Consider the following 19,476-nt stretch of genomic DNA (forward strand, 5'->3'; position numbering starts at 1 on the left):
GTTTCAATTACTGCTTCTATTTCACTAGGGTGTATAGGTTTGTTTAAATTGCTTATAAGATCTTGATTTAATTTTGATAAACGGTATATATCTAGAAAATTATCTATTTTCTTTTATATTTTCCAGTTTGGTGGAGTGAAGGGTTTTAAAGTATGTCCTTATGATTCTCTGGATTTTCTCAGTGTCTGTTTTTATGTTTCCCTTTTCTTTTCTGATTTTGTTTCTTTGTATATTCTCTCTGCCTTTTAGTTTATTTGTATAAGATTTTTCTAATTTTATTGATTTTTCTCATAAAAACCCTGTGTTTCATTGATTCTCTGGCCTGTTTTTATTGTTTCTAATTATTTCAGTCCTGAGTTTGATTATTTCTTGTCATCTACATCTTTTGCATTTATTGTGATTTATTCCTTTTGTGCTAGAGCTTTCAGGTGTTCTGTGCTCTCATTTTTCTATGTAAGCACTTAGTGCTATGAACTTGCCTCTTAGAACCACTTCCATTATGTCCCATAAATTTAGTTATGTTGTGTATTCATTTTCATTCAATTCTAGGAAGTCTTTACATCTTTTTCTTTGTATCTGCCATGACCCATTTTTTCACTGAGTAGTGAACCATTCAGTTCCCATGAGTATGTAAGTATTCTATTGTTTCTGTCATTGATAGCTACCTTTAATCCATGCTCGTCAGATAAAATGCAGGGTGTTATTTCAAATTCCTTGTGCCTGTTAAGAACTGCTTTGGATTCATGTATGTTCTCTACCACTACCAGTTTGCGAGGGTCAATATGTGGGTTAGCTGTAGTAGTGATTGTTTTATGAAAGTATATGCCTTTCTGTTTGTTCTATAAATACTAATAATTGTAATGTCATCTTACTTAATTTTTTTGATGAGTATGTAGTGTATTTCTTCTGATTAGTTTTGGCTTGAAGTCCATTTTATTAGATATTAAAATAGCTACAACACTTTGCTTCTTAGGTCCATTTGCTTAGAATACCTTTTTCCATCCCTTTACCCTGAGGTAGTGTCAATCTTGATGTTAAGGTGTGTTTCTGCAATGCAGCAGAAGAATATACCCTGTTTTCTCATTTATTGCTAGTCTGTTTCTTTTTATTGGATAATTGAGATCATTGGTGTTGAGAGAAATCACTGAGCAGTTTGTTGATTCCTGTTACTTGGGTTATTTATTTATTTATTTTGGTGTTCTGGTGTTCTGGTGGTGGTGGTGGCGGTGGCGGCGTGTTTACCCTCTTTTGAATTGCTGGTCTGGGATTATTATTATGTGTAGTTAACTTCTTCAGGTTGGAGTTTTCCTTCTAGTGCATTCTATAGGGCTAGGTTTGTAGACAGATATTGCTTAATTTTTGCTTTATCATGGAATACCTTATTTTCTCTATCTATAGTGATTAAAAGTTGTGCTGGGCATAGCAGTCTGTCTGTCATGTGTGTTCTCTTAGAGTCTGTAGAGTATCTATCCAGGCACCTGGCTTTTCCATTGAAAAGTAAGGTGTTACTCTAATAGGTCTGCCTTTTTTATGTTACTTGGTCTTTCTCCCTTGAAGCTTTTAGTAGTCTCTCTTTGCACTGTGTGTTTTGATTATTCTGTGCCAAGAGTACTTGCTTTTCTGACCCAGTCTATTTGATGTTCTGTGTGCTTCTCATCTCTTTCTTTAAATTGGAGAATTTTTCTTCTATGATTTCATTGAGAATATTTCCTGTGCCTTTGACTTGGGTGTTTTCTCCTTCCTCTACTCCCACTATTTATAGATTTAGTATTTTCATAGTGTCCCACATTTCCTTGGATGTTTCATGATTTTTTTAATTCAGTATTTTCTTTGACCAAGGTATCCATTTCTTTTCTCATGTTTCCAATGCCCAAGATTCTCCCTTCCATTTTGTATATTCTGTTGGTGAGGCTGACCTCTGAAGCTCCTGTTCTGGTTTCCTAATTTTTCTTTTCCACATTTTCCTCAGTTTGGGTTTTCTTTAATGACTCTACTTCTACTTTAAGATCTTCAACTGTTTTATTCATTTCCTTCCACTGCTTGTCTTTTCATAGATTTCTTTGATGAATTTATTTGTTTTCCTCTTTAAGTACCCTTATCATATTATAAAGGGTATTTTAAGGTATGTCCCTTGTTCTTCAGCTATGCTGCAATACTCACAGCATGCATGGTAGTGTTGTAGGGCTCTAGTGGAAATATATTTGCCTGGCTGTTATTGATTGCCTTTTCATGCTTGTGTCTAGACATCTGGGTTTGGGGAGATTATAATTGTAGGTGCTGATATCTGGTCTTGTCTTTGTTGGGTGGGTGTTTTGCTTCTTGGTTTTAGTTTCCTCTTTGGTTCATAGTGGAGTGTCATGGCTGTGTTGGCAGGCAGGAAATTCTTCTGGGATCCTGAGAGGTGTGGCCAGTAGGGGTTCCAGGTGAAAGGTCTTTCTAGGTTGGGAGCTGACACTTAGGAATAGGGATGGAGGGATGGGGAGGAGCCTTAGGAGGGAGGAAAGGAGGGTGTTCTACCAGAATTTCTTAATCCCCTGAGAACAGAAGCAGAGAGTGAGGTGAAGCCCCTAGCAAGTGGTCTGCTACAGAGCTAGGGAAGAGACCAGGGTATTGCATTGGATTGGATTGGGTTGGATTGGATTGGATTGCATTGGATTGGATTGGATTGGATTGGACCAGGTAAAGATCTGCAGTTAGCCTATCTGCTTCCCTGGCTGAAGTCCACATCTTTTTCAGCAATTTCATATATATCCTAACCACAGCAAATTCTTACCTCTGAGTAATCAAAAGATGTTGTCACAAAAGCGTACAGAGAACTTAGGGAGAACTTGGGAAGGTTTTATTGTTTGTTTGGGGTAGGCAGAGCAGTAGTAATGGGTTTTCATTTCCCTGTAAGTTTAATTTTAAGAGCTCAGCACTAGAGGCTGCCCACTTGACTTCCAATGCCTCCCTATTCCCTTTCTCAGTTCTTCACTGTACAGGGATAGAAAGGCATGGGTACTGATATGTATCTTCCAAAGCTGCAAGCATCAAAGAGGATGATTTGGGTAAGGCACCTCCACAAATACATACATGCCACATAACAACGTTTGCTATTAATATCGGCATATTTGAAAAGAAATGTTGGCCTAGGACATGAGGTGAAAGCACCTCATGCTCAATCCCAGGAAACTGAATGTGACCCCCAAGAACCCAAATCTCTAGTCTTGCATGCCTACGATGAGACTGAAGATAGAGATCGAATTGATCGGAAGCTTACAGGCCAGTTACCCTGGAGTCCTCGTCAAGTGAGACACTGAACTTCAACAAGATCAAAGGCTGAGAACCATCTCCTGAATGTTATTCTCTGACCTCTACAAATTCACCTTGGCAAACAAGTGTGTGCACAAACACAAAAATAATAATAACTAAAAATGTGCTGAAGTATTAAATGGAGGTTTATTTTAATATGCATTTTATTGAGCAAAACAGTTGAAACATAAAATTTATCATAGTTAAAATCACAATCAAGTGGCATTTCATTTACACACACTTATATTACCATATCATGCCACCACCATCCACTGGCAGAACCACTTCCTCTTCCTAAAGAGAAGTACTACAACCATTGACCACTACGTGCTAGTTGCTCCTACTATAGCCCTGGAACTAGCATTTTATTTTCTGTCTCAAGAAATTTGACTACTCTATGCAATTCCTATAAATGGAGGCATGCAATGGCATTCTTTCCTGCCTGGCTTATATCACCTAGCAAAATATTCTCCATTCATGTTGTAACATTGTACAACAGTCTTCCTATTTAAGGCTCCATATTATAGCTGCACCACGTTTTATTATCTACTCATCTTTCAGTGGACCTTGAGTAACTGCAAACACTACTGCCATGGATAAAGATAAAACTTTACTTTCAACTACTTTCAGTAGATACCCAGAACTGCTGGAACCGCCGGCTCAAATGCTAGGTCTATCCTTAATATCTTGAGGCAATCAGCATCCTGTCTTATTCTGACATTCATTACATATTCTTTTTTTTACATTTTTGCATTCTTTTTATTTTTTAAAAAAAGAAAACAAACTATCTTTTACTATTTTACATACCAATCTCAGTCCCCACTCCTTCCCCTCCTCCCATTCTCTCCACTTCCCCTTACCACCACCCCCAACCACTTCTTCCTACTATATCTAGACCCTACCTACTATAACTAGGCTAAGCTAGGTGTTCATCCAAAGAGAATGGGACCTTTAAAAATTTATTTATATTATGTGTTCAGGTGTTTTGTCTTCATGTATGTCTGTGAACCCCTTGCCCTTTCTGTTGTCCACAGATGTCAGAAAGCAAAGGTGAATGTTCTAAGACAGGTGTCGCCAACAACTGTGAGCATCCACGTAGGTGCTGGAAACAAACTGGAAGAGCGTCCAGGGCCCTCAACTGATGAGCCACTTCCCCAACCCCTTTCCTCACATTCTTAACATATAGCTTGAAAAATTATCCTTTAAAAGAATGGCACTGGCGCACAAAATTTCAGAAAAAGTCGAAAATTTCAAAATTACTTAAAACTTAAATGTCAAAAAAAGAAGACATTTGGAAATAAAATTCGTTCTTAAAATGCAGGAGTAATTCAAAACTGTTTTGGGCGTCTGTGAGATTACAAGTATGACAGTTCCCAGATACATTTGCAGACATGTTCCATCACCTGCTCTTCTCGAGGTGAGAAAAACCAAAAGCCTTGGCGAGCTGCAAGAAGCACACCCTCTAACTTCCAGACCAAGTGGCATTGACCTGCAGGCCATGCTCAGCCACCTCCTCTTCTTTGCAACGGACAAGACTCCAATAAAAAATCTTGGCGACAATTCACTGCAAGAATCTTCAAAACCAAATGTTAAAGTTAAAAGGCCAAAATCTACTAAATTTAGCTGTTGGGTCTCTGTCTTAGGCCTCTTTGATTTGTTCAGATACGGCTGATTCCAGTTTATTGGTTCTTCTTCCTGACCCCATGTTTGGTTACAGGTCCTCAGTGACCATTTGTCTCAGCTTCATGCCCACGTCCTCCATAATCAAATCCAAGATAATGAGTATGCTCACAAGAAGAGGAATCCGGGGCACAAACAGAAACTGAAGGAGACAGAAAGACAAACCATCTACCTGTAAGCCAAGAAGAGAGGCCAGGAACAACCCCCTTCCCTCTGGCACTAAGAAGAAAATAAGCTTGCAAAACGTCCGCACTTTCAGTTTCCAGAAGCAGGAGGGAAGCTCCTGCTGCAAATCTGTGTTCCTTCCTTAGCGCAGCCCACATAGACTGATAAGAAAGCCAGCAAAAGCCTCACGACTAACTTCAACCACCAGTCCACTGACATCCCAGCTCGTTCCTTAGCCCCTGCCTGAGGTCTTGGTCAAGGCTGACCACAGTTCTGACCTCATGGTGATTCTCATGCTTTCGTGCCACTGCAAAAGAACACGAAATCAACCCAGGCACAAAAACCCTGCAGTGCTCTACAGATATTGCCCAAGATGCATATTAGGAAGTGGTAGAGAGAAATATGATGATAATGTACATGAGGGTGAAAAGGCTATGCCAAGGAAGGAGAATTCTCAGACAGAATTCCACACATCAACAATAAAGTTGTGAATATGAAATAAGAACATTATAAATTTAAGCTAGGATGTCATATTTATTGTTTTTTTTTTCCTTGCCATAATGAAATACCCAATGAAAATCAGCTTGAAGAGAAAGGTTCATTTGGGCTTACGGATTGAGGTAATACCAGCTCTGTGGTGGTCAGAGAATATGGTACCCACATGCTCACATCTCAGAGAGTCAGAGATAGGGAGTTAGAAGAAAAGCAGATCTTTAGCCCTCCCAGGCATCCCACAATAGTCCACTTCCTCCAGTGAGGCTCCTCCCCTAAGGCCTCACAACCTCCATTGTTGGCACCACCAGTGGGGATCAAGTGCTCAAACATATAAGCTTGTAGGAGAGCTATGACATCAAACTATAACAGATGTGAACGTAGAATGCTGAATTAGCATAACTCAGGCAGAATTGCCACGAAAATCATCACTGATGGGTGTTTTCCTCTAGGGCTACAAGAAGACTGGAATTTCTCAAAAAAAAAAAAAAAAGAGAAAAAACAGAAAAAAAAAGGAAAGTAGAGAGCTTCATTCGGAATAGAGAAGGAAACCAGTGAAGAAACTTACTTTTAATTGAGAGGAAATAAGGAATAAAAATTCCTTTTGACAGACCACGTAGAAAAACCAGAAGCATGATTCTTTAAATACCATACAGTGTGTGTCAGACACTGAACGAGGGGACAAAAGAGAAGCCCCTGTGTTCTACCTAGATGCTAATTATGTAGCATGTTATCAGACAGGAAAACTGATCTTTTCAATACAGCTCTCGTGGGTATCAAGTAACCATCCTACTTGGCTTTAATTTGCAATGATTTATCACCAATGATGTTGAATATTATTTTCTGTACTTACAAACTAGCATGCTTGTGGTGGGCAGGGACAAAGAGAGGGAGCGAGGCAGGAGAGGGGCCTGATACATTTTAAATCAGTGAAGTACAGAGTATGTTATTTTAATCAGTGGTTCTCAACTGGGGGTGGTTTTATAACTCCAGGGACTGCTAGAAATATCTAGAAACAATTTTAACATCACAACTCTGGCATCTATTGGGTAAAAGTCAGATAGGCTACTAGGCCTCATATAATACAGACCAGAAGCTCACAGAAGTATTCCATGGCACCAAATGCCAGGAATGTGTACACTAGAACCATGTGTTTAATAGCTTCTTATTGACTTTATGTGTGAAAACTTCCCAAGCCAAAGCACTACACACGCAGGCTCTTGCTACCACACGTCACTAACTGAGCCACCCTCCCCATCTGTTTGTTCTGCTTCTCTCCATCAAAGTCCTGTGTTCCTTGACTCCTTGTGGTATCCCCACATCCCTCTCTCATGGGTGAAACACATCCTGTCTGTCATGTCAAGTCCTACATAGTGCCCAGGTCTTCTCATTAATAAAATGTCTCAAAACGAAACTCCTTCCATACTTTTTATAAGTATGTGTAACTTTTTTTTGTAACAACTCAATTAGAATAAAATTATACCTTTGCTTGACAAGTATCTATCTCCTCCACTTGCAAGTAAATTCCATGAGGATAAGAATAAGAACATTTATCATTATATATTTATAATGCTGTGAGACCTTTTAAAATGTATCAACATAGTTACAGCGTGAATATTAACTGTGTGAAAGGATTTTTAGCGTGTACAGTAGAAAAAGATACTACGTATACTCCAAACAATATCACTAGGTGGTAGGACCTGAACTTGCCAGAAGCCACAGCAAGAAAAATTTCAAAGCAGTGATTTAAAATTTCACAGCAATGTTGAAATCAAAGCAAGGCCTTGGAGTACTAGGAAGGAGACAGTAGATGGTAAGAGATGGAGAATAGAGGTTACATCCTCAGGGCTGGGGGTGCAACTCAGTAGGTAGACAGCTTACACAGCAAGCCTGATCACCCTCAACTCAGTGTGGTGCTACCCAACTCTATTCCTAGCTCTGACATGTGAGAGGCAAGAGGATCAACGTTCAAGGGCAAATTCTGCTACACAGCAAATGTGAGGACGTTAGATCTGGGAGATCAAGGAAGAGGAGAGAGAGAGAGAGAGAGAGAGAGAGAGAGAGAGAGAGAGAGAGAGAGAGAGAGAGAACATCCTCGTTGTGGGAGAAGGAAGAAAGTGAAGGAGGAACAAAAACTAGGGACACTGTGATGTTTTTATGATCAGAATGTGGGGGCTAAATGTTTTGTTCAGTTTGGACAGTCAAATAAAAGCCCATGTGTTAAAAATCCCCATGCCCTGAGTGAGGCTACTGGGAGCTGATGGAGCCCTCAGAAGGTAGGAACCTATTGGGAGGTGTCCAGAGCAGTGAAGCCCTTCTCTTTCACTTGCTGGTAATGGGAAGATCCGTTTTTCTTTGACACTCTCTTATGACATGTGAGCTGCCTTGCCCACAAAACCAAAGCACTACAAGCTCTAAAATTATGAGGAGAAATAAATTTCTCAGTGAGGTGATTATCACAGATACTTGGTATTGTAATGGAAAGCTGGCTAATAAAGCATACCGATTGGTATGTGCCTAGACGAGATTCGACAGAAGAGAAGCAGATATTGTCAAAAGACAGGTGGGCTGGGGATAATAATGAAGCCTAGAGTCTCGGAAGCCTAGGAAAGGAGGCGGGCTGTGGACTTGCTTCTAGGGCTAAGGGCTTATAGGAAGAGGGTGCAGGCCCAGGTCCACATTAAAGTTGGAGTAGGAAGAAATTTAGTTGTCTGATAACTTTATTGCTTCTGTGAAGAATAACTGATGCCACTGGAGATTTTATTTTAAATAGAAATTTAGATCTGTAGGTTTGCATTATTATTTTCCTCATTTTAACAAAGAAGGTAATATACCTCTCTCCCTGTGAATCATTCTCGCAGCAGAAGGCTTTCAGACACATCAATCTTTTATTTCCCTGTAATTCTCTACATTTAGGAATTCTTTGAAGGGTGATTTTCATTGGTTACATGGATGAGCATCTCTAAGAAATATTTAAGAAAACAGGACACTGTGATGATAGTCGTAGCACAAGCTAGATCAGGTGGCAAGCGCCTACAAGATAGGTAAGGCGGGAAGACAGTGAGTTCAAGTCTCGTATCTGCTACATAGTGAGTTCAATGCAAGCCTGAATTTGAGCCAAAGACAGCAGGACTTTGTTAGGCAGAGTTTAATGGAACAGAAACCTCTTTGGGATTGTGATCACAGAGGGATGAATACAGAATCACTGGCAAGGCCAACACAGCAAGCTGTAGATGAGTCTCCACGAATTACTCCAGCCCCTTTCAAAGGCAAGAAAGGCTGCCGAGACCCAACACACCAATTCAGCTAAAGGCAAAAGGAGAAGTTAAGACAATAATGGCCTCTAAGGGGCATGATGATCTCTTACTCAAAGTGCCAGCTTTTCGGAATCTCACAGAACTGCAGAAACAAAACAATGTAGGAAGTTGGCCTCTCTCACACTTCCAGGATTCACTCTTATCTATCAATTTAATATGCAGTCAGAATCTCAACCCCAAGGCATTCTGGCACACAGAGTTTAGATGCCCATTTTGTTACAGGAAGTCCTACCAAGAGTGTGTGGGATAGATGCAAAGACTCAACCACATTCAACTGTACAAATGCACTGTTTACACCAATCACTTTTCTTGAATCGGCTGGACCACTTGTTGACTTGCTCTGTGTACTTATTGTTCCTGTTTAAACTTATATAGCCTCTTCTATTACATGAATAAAAATTAATTTTCTTACATCCATCTTGTAGGTAAGTCTAAAAAAATTGATTTTTTTTTAAATAGCAAAACCGTCTCTTTGAGTCCTCCAGGCTCCAGTGCTGTCCCGTGATACACCCCATGTCTAGTTCAGGTGACAAAGTTTCCTTTGCGCACTGATCCCTTTTCCCCTGGACTTGCTCATAAACCTTCGAGGCCATAAAATGAAACAAAACACTGTGAACTGAGAAAGCCCTGGAAATGGAAAACAGATGTAGGATGTTTTTCATTCCCATTTAATAACAACTACTTATTGTTCTCATTTTATATTACCAGCCTATTTCCCAACCTATAACATATTAGCTTCTTGGTAGATGCATGCATTTAGTCAATGACAATTAATATGTAAACTCAAACATTTTTCAAGAATACAAAAATTTTCAAACTAACACATGAAAAGAAAAAAATGAAATAGTAGACCTTCCAAAAGATCAAAGGGGACTGGGGAAAGCTCTTGAATAGCCAGCATTCTTTGTATCCTATTTCAACTCTTTTTCTTTTTTTTTCCCCTCAAGAATTGACTGTTTCCTTAGGATCCTATGAGTAAATAAATGACTTCAGCAATGTGTCACCAGGTCCTTTGCTCCAGAGACAGAGGCCATCCGGCTCTGATCAAGGACTCAAATGTTGTAAATCTGCAGTGCATATGGAATTTGCGATATGCGCTGAAAGGCTCCAGGAACCTAATGCTAGCTCAGGTAACAGGCAAACTGGTGTTTTCAGCTAGCAAGGGTTTGCATTTCAGTGCAGACCCACAGCGCCAGGCAACAACTAGCAATCGATCCCCTTGCAGTTCTGCTACAACTTTACCGTTCACAGTTTCCACGAGACACTTTGGGAAAAGACAGGTTTAACTACAGATTACCAGATTTGCCATAAAAAAGCAAACTGTTGCTATTCTAATTATGCATCGTCACAGGTAAGTATGATTCGAAGCAATTTATTGATCGGCTACTTTCAAGGGAAATAGTCAAGAGATTCTAATAGCCAGCAAAAATTAAGCCAAGGCCCTGGGAGTAGTCAATGTCTGCATCCAGTGTTAGGAAGGGGGAACGGTCTGCAGTTAATGCAGTTCTATTGGTACCTGGGTGCCAGTGAACTGTTCCCTTTAAAATGGTTAGTTTGTGTTCTGCGAATTCTTCCTTAACTTTTACATGCTATAATTAAAAAATAAAATAAAATACTAAATTACAAAAATGAAGGCTGGGAACAGCCAACTGATACAGTGTCTGATTAGCATATATAGTGACCCCGAATTCAATCTCCAGCACAGAAACAGAAATGAAGGCAGGGAAAAAAGGAAGGAAGAGAAATGCATCCTGACAGCAGCGCTCTATGAACCTGCTTAGCTCCGCCAGCAGCTGCCTGTGTGCATTACTCTCCCGGCTAAATTCCTAGAGCTGGGTTTCCTCCTGTGGGGCATTCTCTGCACCTGCTACACTTTCCAGGCTCAGCCTCGGGACAGATAAGGGCCTAATCAGGGGCCATCCACACGAAGGATCAGCCACTTTTGTTGTTGCTCTTGGAGATAGGGACAATTTCGGCAACAATAAAAATGCTGTAGGCTGGAGAGGCTTGGTTTAGTTTCCATTCAAAATAAAAATAGCTTCCGTAGATTAAAAACAGCCGTAGCCATCTATGGACTTACCAGTCATAAAAAGCTACCCAGAGGGTAGGGATGGTGTTAAGAAAGGACTCCGCCTTCTCAGGCTTGCCGGTGATGATGTCCCTAGAGAGTATGTTAGTGACAAGTGATGGCTCTGTGGACAGTGATGCATCAGGACACATGGCTTGTATTTTTCTTATATGCATGCTACACTATGATGCAAACCTTAGCTGACCTTCTTCATCTCTCACTTAGAGAAAAGGATATTTTTGCATTTATTTAGATTATTTTCACTACTGGTTGTCAACAGAAAAATAATCAGAGTTTCTTGACTGACAAGAAAAGACATTTAAAGGTAGTTTTTACATTTTTATTCATTTTACAAGTGTACATGTATGTGTGTGTGCATGCATGAGCGTATTATGTACATCATCTGCATGAAGAAGTAAGCCTGTGGAGGTCAGAAGAGAGTGTCAGAGTCCCTGGAACTGAGTTACAAACAGCTGTCAACAGCCATATGGAGGCTAGAAACTGAACCCAGGTCCTGCGCAAGAGCGGCTAGTCTTAACTGCTGAGCCATACTCCCAGCCCCTGGGGAAAGATTTAAGTGGCTCTGTAGAGAGGACTTGATGCCTTCCAGTCAAAACCTCACCTCTCGGGCTGACCCAACCCGGATCCACCTGCTGTCAACTCAGGTGCTTCTTCCATTCCCCATACCCCTTCCAAGGAGAACCTGCTGACTTCCCATTTCATGGTACCTTCCACTCTGCTCCCTTCACTAGTCTTGTCAGTATTATCTCATCATTATAGAAACCAGAACTAATGCTACAGAATACAGAAGTTCTAGTTATGATTTTGTTTAGGATGCTGTCTTAGCTATGGGGTGGTTTTCATGTGTTTGTTTGTATTTTTACCTGTTTGGCCTATTATTTAGTTTTTTATTGGGTGGGCATTGAATAAAGGAGGGTATAATCTTTTCAAATCCAGGGGGCATCATGAATATAAGTCTAGACCTCTAAGCTTCCATAACCATTCCCAACAACTCAGCCCAGTCAGCACTCTTGGCTTCTGGATGGTAGGTTGTACTTACAAAAACAGGATGTACCATGTGGAATTATTTGTATGTGCATGTGTGCTCATGTGTGTACAAGTGTGTGTGTGTGTGTGTGTGTGTGTGTGTGTGTGTGTGTGTGTGTGTCTGTATGTGCATAGAAACAAACTTCTGGATGGGTTGTAAACTGACTTGCTTGTAGAGACTGGATTCTGTTTTGAATTATATAGACTCATTTTCTCTGGAACATCTGAAAATTTTAAAAAGGGTAAAAGTAGATGTTTTTCCTTCTTAAATTACAAAATACAAAACTGAAACACATATTAAGTGGGATGCAAGGAAGGTACAGAAAGTATACCTATAGAAACAGAGTGTGATCTTACTGAATACCTTCCCAAAATCCATATCTCTTTTCTATTTGCATATCTTGGTTGCTTTTTAAACCTTCCTTCTACTGGGGTTCCCATGTGCCAGAAATGATACAAGGAAATACATAAAAAGCTCGGTAACTCTTCTGTGATATAGCAAATGCAACAGGCATGTTACAGTAAAGAAACACAAGGTTAAGATATGCTAGGCAACTTGCCCACAATGTGACATGAATTTGGGAAGCAAGGCTGAAAAAAGAAAGATAAAAGAAAAGAAAAAGAAAAATCCAACTGTTGGCCTGATGGTACATGCCTTTAATCTCAGCACTTGGGAGAACAGGCTAAAGGGTCTTTGTGACTTCGAAGCCAGCCTGGTCTACAAAGAGAGTTCTAGGACAGCCAGGGCTGTTACACAGAGAGATCTTGTCTTGAAAACAAAACAAATAAAAGAAGAAAGAATAGAAAGAATAGCAAAGAGGAAGGGAGGGAAGGAGGACAGAAGATAAGGGGGGGGGGGAACTCCCCAGAGACCAGAAGACAAAAAAATAAGATCCTATGTTTGAGAAACCGGCAGCCCTGGGGAGGGGGCTTTTACCACAGTTTTGGATAATTTCTTTCCTATCGCATGTCTAATTGTTGAGTAGCAATTTTCTCAGAGATTGAAACATTTCATCCTACAGGGAAGCCTATTAAGCCATAAGATAAACAACTTGAAATAGCTTCAGGAAGTCCCTGAAACTGACCAGATTCATGGGCTTCTTTCTCCCTAGAGCTAACAAAAAAGACTGCTAAGAGTCTCTCTCACACAAGCCAAGCTTCCAAGTGGACTCTCAGACAAGCTAAGCTACCTCGAAGAAGCAGAAACCAGCCTAGCTGCATGAAAGAGGTTTAGACCAACTTAGTCACTTAGAAAGAACTCTCTCCATCCAGTTGAGCTGCAGACGGACTGTGCAGTGTGCTCCAGGTTCACCCAGGCTGAGGTGGGCTTTAGTGAATGCAGCTGTCAGTCATTTCTGCTTCTGCAAGTAACCCCTCACTCACATTCTTGTAAGTAATCCCAAATGAAATTTACTGTTCACCGAGGTGGACTTTGGTGGCATCTGTACTTTGGCTGGTCATGGGCTTCCTATCTGAGGTGAGTAGATATGTTTGTAGCATCTTATCAGGAAAAATTTTGTCCCAGAAAACCAATCCACACAAAAGTCAAAACTCAAAGGAGATAAGCATCAAATTCATAATAATCTCCCTGTTTCCCTACCTAAGATGAAGAAAGAAATTGTCGTTCACTGTCTACCTCACGTCCTGTAACATCCACAGTACAAAGGGTTAGCCATGTCCCACCTTTAATCTGGTCATATGCAAATGCATAATAAAAAACTGTAATTTGCTTTATTGACTGTTATTAGTAAACAAGCAATAACAATGGGTCAGTTTTCTCGTTTCACCAAGTTCAGGAAGACAGCCTCAGCTTTGACCTGACATTAAGTCCGCAGCTACTAGTTTTAGAATATTACAAGATTCTACACTTCACGTCTAAGGACTCCTAGATCTTCCATAATAAGACAGCAAGTGTCTGGCTGAGTAAGTCCAGAGTGTCTGCAGACCCCAGTTCCTGCTCTTAGTCACTTGATACCTATTGTCATCTGTTCAGGCCTTTGTCAGTGACAATCATCCTTAGAACATCCACAACCTCACCAAGACAAGTTTTGCATGGCACAGCACTGTGTAGGTGACGCCTCCCATTACAGATGGTGGTCGGCAAAACATGACTAGTGGTTATATTATGTAGCCGTGCTTCACCATCATAAATAGCTCCAACACATCACTTTCAATTCTCCATACGCACTATGCTGTCTAATAGGAGAGTAGAAATCTATGAGAGCTGCCCACACTCCCTCTTTACCACAGGACTTTACTGCTTTCACAGCACAGCAGGTGTACAAAGGGCTGCAAAGTTGTGTGGAGCATTTATGCTTCTTCTAGACAAGGAGATGGGATGTTCCTTTGGGAGCAGAAACAGGGAGCATTTCCCCCAAGACAGTGTCAAAAGTTAAAAGAGAGAAACTCCCATGGCTCTATGACACAAAATCAAACCAGAAACCCTCTCAAACCTGGGGAACATGAAAGGAAGAAAGGAAGAAGAGGGAAAGAAGGAAGGAAGGAAGGAAGGAAGGAAGGAAGGAAGGAAGGAAGGAAGGAAGGAAAATGGAATTCTTCACTCATTACCTATCAACAGTTCAAAAGAAGTGTAATTCTGAGAGTTATTCCTTCCAGTCTGAGTATTGATGATGCTTCAGTCAATAACCCTGTCTGGGGTTATTTATCTAACAATACTGATACTGGAGTGTTCCCAACTCCTAGATGACAAATCTCTAATAATGTAAGCAGAGAGAAAAATGAAACTCACAAGTCAGTGAACATTTAAGCAGGCTAAGAAGTCCCAGCAACAGTTCATCACAGACTTTCCCTGGTCATATGCAGAGTGTTGTTTCTCACACTGGCAGCGGCAGCCGCCGCCATATCACCTACCTACCGCGCTATGGGAAAAGAACACGCTCAAGCCCTTCCTCAGAGCTGAATCAGAAACTGGATGGACCCAGCAATTCCAGGACTACCAGGCCGTCTGGATGCTTCTGAGGGGAGAAGTGGGGAGAGTGTGGAACACCGAGGCTTCCCACAAACTGTTATACCAAATGTATGGGAAATGCAGCACTACCAGCTTTGTACAAAAAGACAACAAAAGTTCAATGTGATTACTGGCGTAAAGTCACACTGCTAACAGATGACAGAGCCCAGACCCTGACTGGATTCAAAACTGGGTATTCTTTGTCTGGAAAGCACCACCTCACATAGATGCATGGGAAACAGCCAGCCGGATCAAACTGACTTGGTTCTAAAAGAAGAAATACAACCGAGGAAGACGAGAGAAGAGGTACGCAGGGCCTACAAATGATAACTAGACAGTCTGGATGCCTCCTAGGGCACAGATGACAGAGAGCCAGAGAGCCAGAGTGCCTGCGGGGCACTTCTCTGAAGTCCAGTTAACTCATCCTCTGGGTGCAGTCTATTTTCTCTTTAAGAAGACTCGCTCTCTCCAAAGTGCCTGCCTCCTTCGCACAAGCCTCCCCAGAAACTCACTGTTGCGCACCCACCTCCCCCTTCTCCTAGGGCTGACCAGTGACTTCTCCATCACTCCCCGGGCATCATTCAATCTCTCCCATCTGCGCTTTGATGATTTTGGTCTCTCCTATTTAGCACGGCCTGTCTATAACAGGAGAGGGTTTATCTACTTTCTCCGTCACCCCACAATTTCGTTCAAGACAGGCACCGATGAATGAGCTAGAAATGTGTGTTACATAAATACATGCAATACCAATCACCCACCTGGGTATCTAGACCCTTCCTTCTCAATATGTTATTATCTCACAAACCAGAATTCGTGGAGGATTAAGATACAGTTTAAAAACCATGCGTTTTGTCAAGAATCCCAGAGCTTATAGCTGAAACCACCCGCTTTTTACTCTGGGGCTCTCCTCTCCTCTCCCCCTTCTTCTCTCTGCTTTACCATTCCCTCTCTTTGCCTGAACCACCATTTTATTAGCTCTTTACTTAAGTACGTCTAGATGGGCAAGAACATTTTACTTGTTGAACCGCGCTTTCCTTTTGTTTTCTTGACATAAAACAATTCATCTGTGTCTGAATATGTTGTTGAGATTCTAGTCCATTTACAACAGCATCCGGTCCAATTAGACTGGGGCAGAAAAGAGAAGAGAGCAAAGCGCACGGCAAAGGGAGTGTGTTTACATCCTTGCCCACATCGTTTAATAATTGGCATGAGATTTTAAGGAGGCTGTGGCTCATCCTGCAACTGGACGAAATATAGGCACAGATGCACTCAGCTAAGTAATTGGATTCACTACCTGAAATATTTAAATTGTTTTCAGACACTAGAAATTGGCTTAAGAAGATTAAAGTAAAATACCCGGGAGGATAACAGGCTGTAATTTACGAGGTGGGAAATCTTCTCAGTGAGAAGACCGGCTCATTCTCCTGCAGCTGCTTCTGATGAGAGATGTATTCATCATTAGGACTTAATTTCTTTAGAACCTGACAGCTCGGGTGTATTCAGGTGAGTTGTTCTTACCAAACCTTCTTGGACGACACCCAGGAGCTAAATTGATAGTGTAATGTGCAACCCCATTCGCGTTTTCAGTAAGAATTCCTTAAGTGTTCTGAAGGCAACTAGGGTAGAGGAAAGGGAGAGGTCATGGGAAGTCCTGGGATCTGGATTGCAGGTGAAGCAGCGGAGTCCCAGGGCTGGACAGGATCTGTCCTATACAGCAGAGGTTGCAAGTAGATCAGAGGGTGAAGTTGGGAGTCTATTTCCAAGTAAAGACTTAAGCAAGCTCATTTCTCAAAACCTGGCCCTCTCTGCAGGCCCCTTCTGGGCTCCTCAGCCCTAACAGCTTCTCGTTTGCTCACTAATCTGCCTCTAGTGTGCCCTCTCCAGCCCTTTCCAAGGCCCCTCACTCCGGAACCAGGCGCTAAAGTTTGGCATCAACGACCACCTGTCGGCTGTACCGCTGTGTCTTCTGCCCAGTGGCCAGCATAAAAATGCTCCAGGGCTATCGGTAACTGCAAGGTGTTGGACCTGGGTGGTAGGTATTCCTTCTTGAAAGAGGGCAAAGGAGGTAACAGAGCTCCTTAGCCAGCCGAGAGAGGTGCATCTAGTTCTTTCCAGCGCTATCCAGCTGGTCCTAACTTCATGCTCTTTCCAAACTCTCAGGACCCGACACCGGGTAAAGCCTGTCCCTCCAGCTCCACTGGCCCCAAAGACTTAAATCCCTCAAGGAGGCAGGCGCTGGCCAGACCCAGCAAGGATGTCAACTCCAAATCCCCTAGGAGGAAGAGAGCGCGCGCGAAGCTGTCACCCTCTGTCACCCAGCCGGGCAGCTGGCAACCTGTGCGCCCCGGGCTGCCCGCGCCCGCTCCAGCGCCCCATTGCATAACGCGCCCCTCGCCCCACCCCCACGCAGCCCGCCCTCGGGTGCCCGGCCCGCGCCCCACCGCGCCGCCCCTCACTTACATCATCCCACTTGACGAATTTGGTGCCCTTCTTGAGGCTGTCGGACACGCACACTGGCTTGAGTTGCAAGGCGTGCACTCCGGGCTGTGCCCCAGCCATCTGTGCTCATCGGGGTTCCGGGTAGCCCGGGCGAGCGCGGCGGGGATGGGGAGCGGAGCTCCGGGCACGGGCGGGCTCGGCTCTTGGCTCAGCAGGCTCTGGGCTCCGCTGCCCGCCGGCCTCCCGGCCTCTTGGCCTCCGCACCTCTGGCCGGCACCGCTCAACAAGCGGGACGCGCGAGGGCGCAGCAGCCGGCCATGCCCCCGGGCGGGACGCAGGGTCGAGAGCCCGTGGTGTCTGTGTTGCCTCAGAAGACGCGAAGGAACAGAGCCCGGCAGTGCGAGCCGCCCGCCGCCGGATCCTGCTTGGCCGCCGCCTCGAAGCGCACCATTCAGCACATCCTCTGTGCCCAGAGGGAGCGCGCGAGTGACACGCTCCGGTCCCCTCCTCCCTCCGCTCCTCCCGCCCCTGCTCCGCCACCCTCGCTCGCGGTCCTCCTCCCCCAGCTCCCTGCCCAACTTTGAGCGCTGGGTCAATGGCGGGAAGCGGGGACGCAGCGGCACCTCCCGGCTCCCGGGCCCCACTGCAGCCGACGCCTGCGCCACGCGCCCTCTGAGCATGCCCCGTGCCGGTGGCCGGGCTGATGTTCCCGGGGCTTTTCGGGGAACCAGGGTGAGAGCCTGGATGTTACCTTAGGGAATCCTAATCTCTAAGGAAAGAAAAGAAGGACGTTGGGGAGGAATGGGGCAGAGAGCCTTTGTCTTTCCTTCTCGCTAGTGCTCACCAGTCTTTTCAAAAAGAGGGTTATTATTTATATAGAGGAGCACTTGAGAGATTAAAAAGCGAAAACTCCATAGAAACCTCAGCCCACCAGAAAGTTGGTAGTGTGCTAGTCTGGATGGTTCAAAACCTGTTTTGAAAATTAAAAGTTTGTCTGGGGGGAAACAAAGCTTTAATTTCCCAAGGAAGATGAAAGGTGTGGGGAGCCAAAAGGAGTGGGGATCATATAGAAATAGGTGCCAGGATGTCTGTCTTCACTCCCAAGGTTGATAACGGCAAGGGTTTGAGAGGATGGGGAACAACTGGAACCTTCATCCATCACAGCGGTGGAGGGTGGGGCGTAACGTGGTAAATCCACTTTAGAAAGTAATTTCTGTGTAGTCTTAAACATTTACTTATCACACAGTCCAGAAATTCTACTTGTAAGTTTTTGCTCAAGAAAACCAAGAACATGCTCACACACACTTGATCAGCAATGGTAAAGACAACGAACTAGAGAGACAAGCTTTAGTGTGTTCGTGTGTTCCCCAAATTAGAATACTATTCCGTGATGAGAAGGGACAGACACTCAAGAACAGAGTCATGAGTGTACCAAGTTTAAGCCTAGTGAGACAAGCCAGACAAGAGTGTGCAACAAGATGCTGTCTTTAGGATCTAGAGAATAGGCGAGGTGTTCTGTGGTGACAGAAAGTAGATCAGCTGGGTGCCTGTGGCCAGGGGTGGGCAGTGATTGGCACAAAAGGCAAACAGGGGCTTTTGAGAATGATGAAAGCTTCTGTAGCTCTGTGTTTACAATTGTCAAACCTCTCAAGACCAGGCACGTAAAATGAGTGAATTTTGTTGCAATAAAGATTACCTTAAAGGCCAAGTTTAGATAAGAAGAGACTGTATGAACAAGAGGTTCTGGTAAAGTGGTCTAGGCAGTCTCGGCACTTGCCAGCAAGCCTGGGAGCCTCAGTTCCATCCTCCAACCACACATGGCAGAAGGAAAGAACTGACTCCCCAAAATTGCCCTCTGACCTGCACACCTATACTATGGCACAGTAGGGTAAATGTGTGTGCTCGTGTGTGTGTAAAAAGAAAAAAAAACAGGGGAAGCATTAGTTTCTTCCTTCTCCGTGTGCTTAGTCCCTGCGTCTCTGTGGATCATAGATTATAAACCCCGTCAA

The 19,476-nt window shown here is 43.2% G+C and overlaps 1 protein-coding gene across 2 annotated transcripts in view; it reads right to left on the reverse strand.

Moving 5' to 3' along the window:
* Plcb1 (phospholipase C beta 1) overlaps positions 1-17,941 on the reverse strand; it is a 700,152-nt gene extending 682,211 nt beyond the window's left edge. For both annotated transcript variants that reach the window (XM_087911176.1, XM_087911177.1), the window contains exon 1: positions 17,489-17,941. In XM_087911176.1, the coding sequence (XP_087767302.1) occupies positions 17,489-17,587 (99 nt within the window). In that variant the 5' untranslated portion in view covers positions 17,588-17,941. The remainder of the gene's footprint in view (positions 1-17,488) is intronic.
* Between the last annotated feature and the right edge of the window lie 1,535 nt (positions 17,942-19,476).

The sequence above is a fragment of the Myodes glareolus genome, chromosome 10 (genome assembly GCF_982192425.1).
Source record: "Myodes glareolus chromosome 10, mMyoGla1.1, whole genome shotgun sequence".
In the NCBI taxonomy this organism is placed as follows: domain Eukaryota; kingdom Metazoa; phylum Chordata; class Mammalia; order Rodentia; family Cricetidae; genus Myodes; species Myodes glareolus.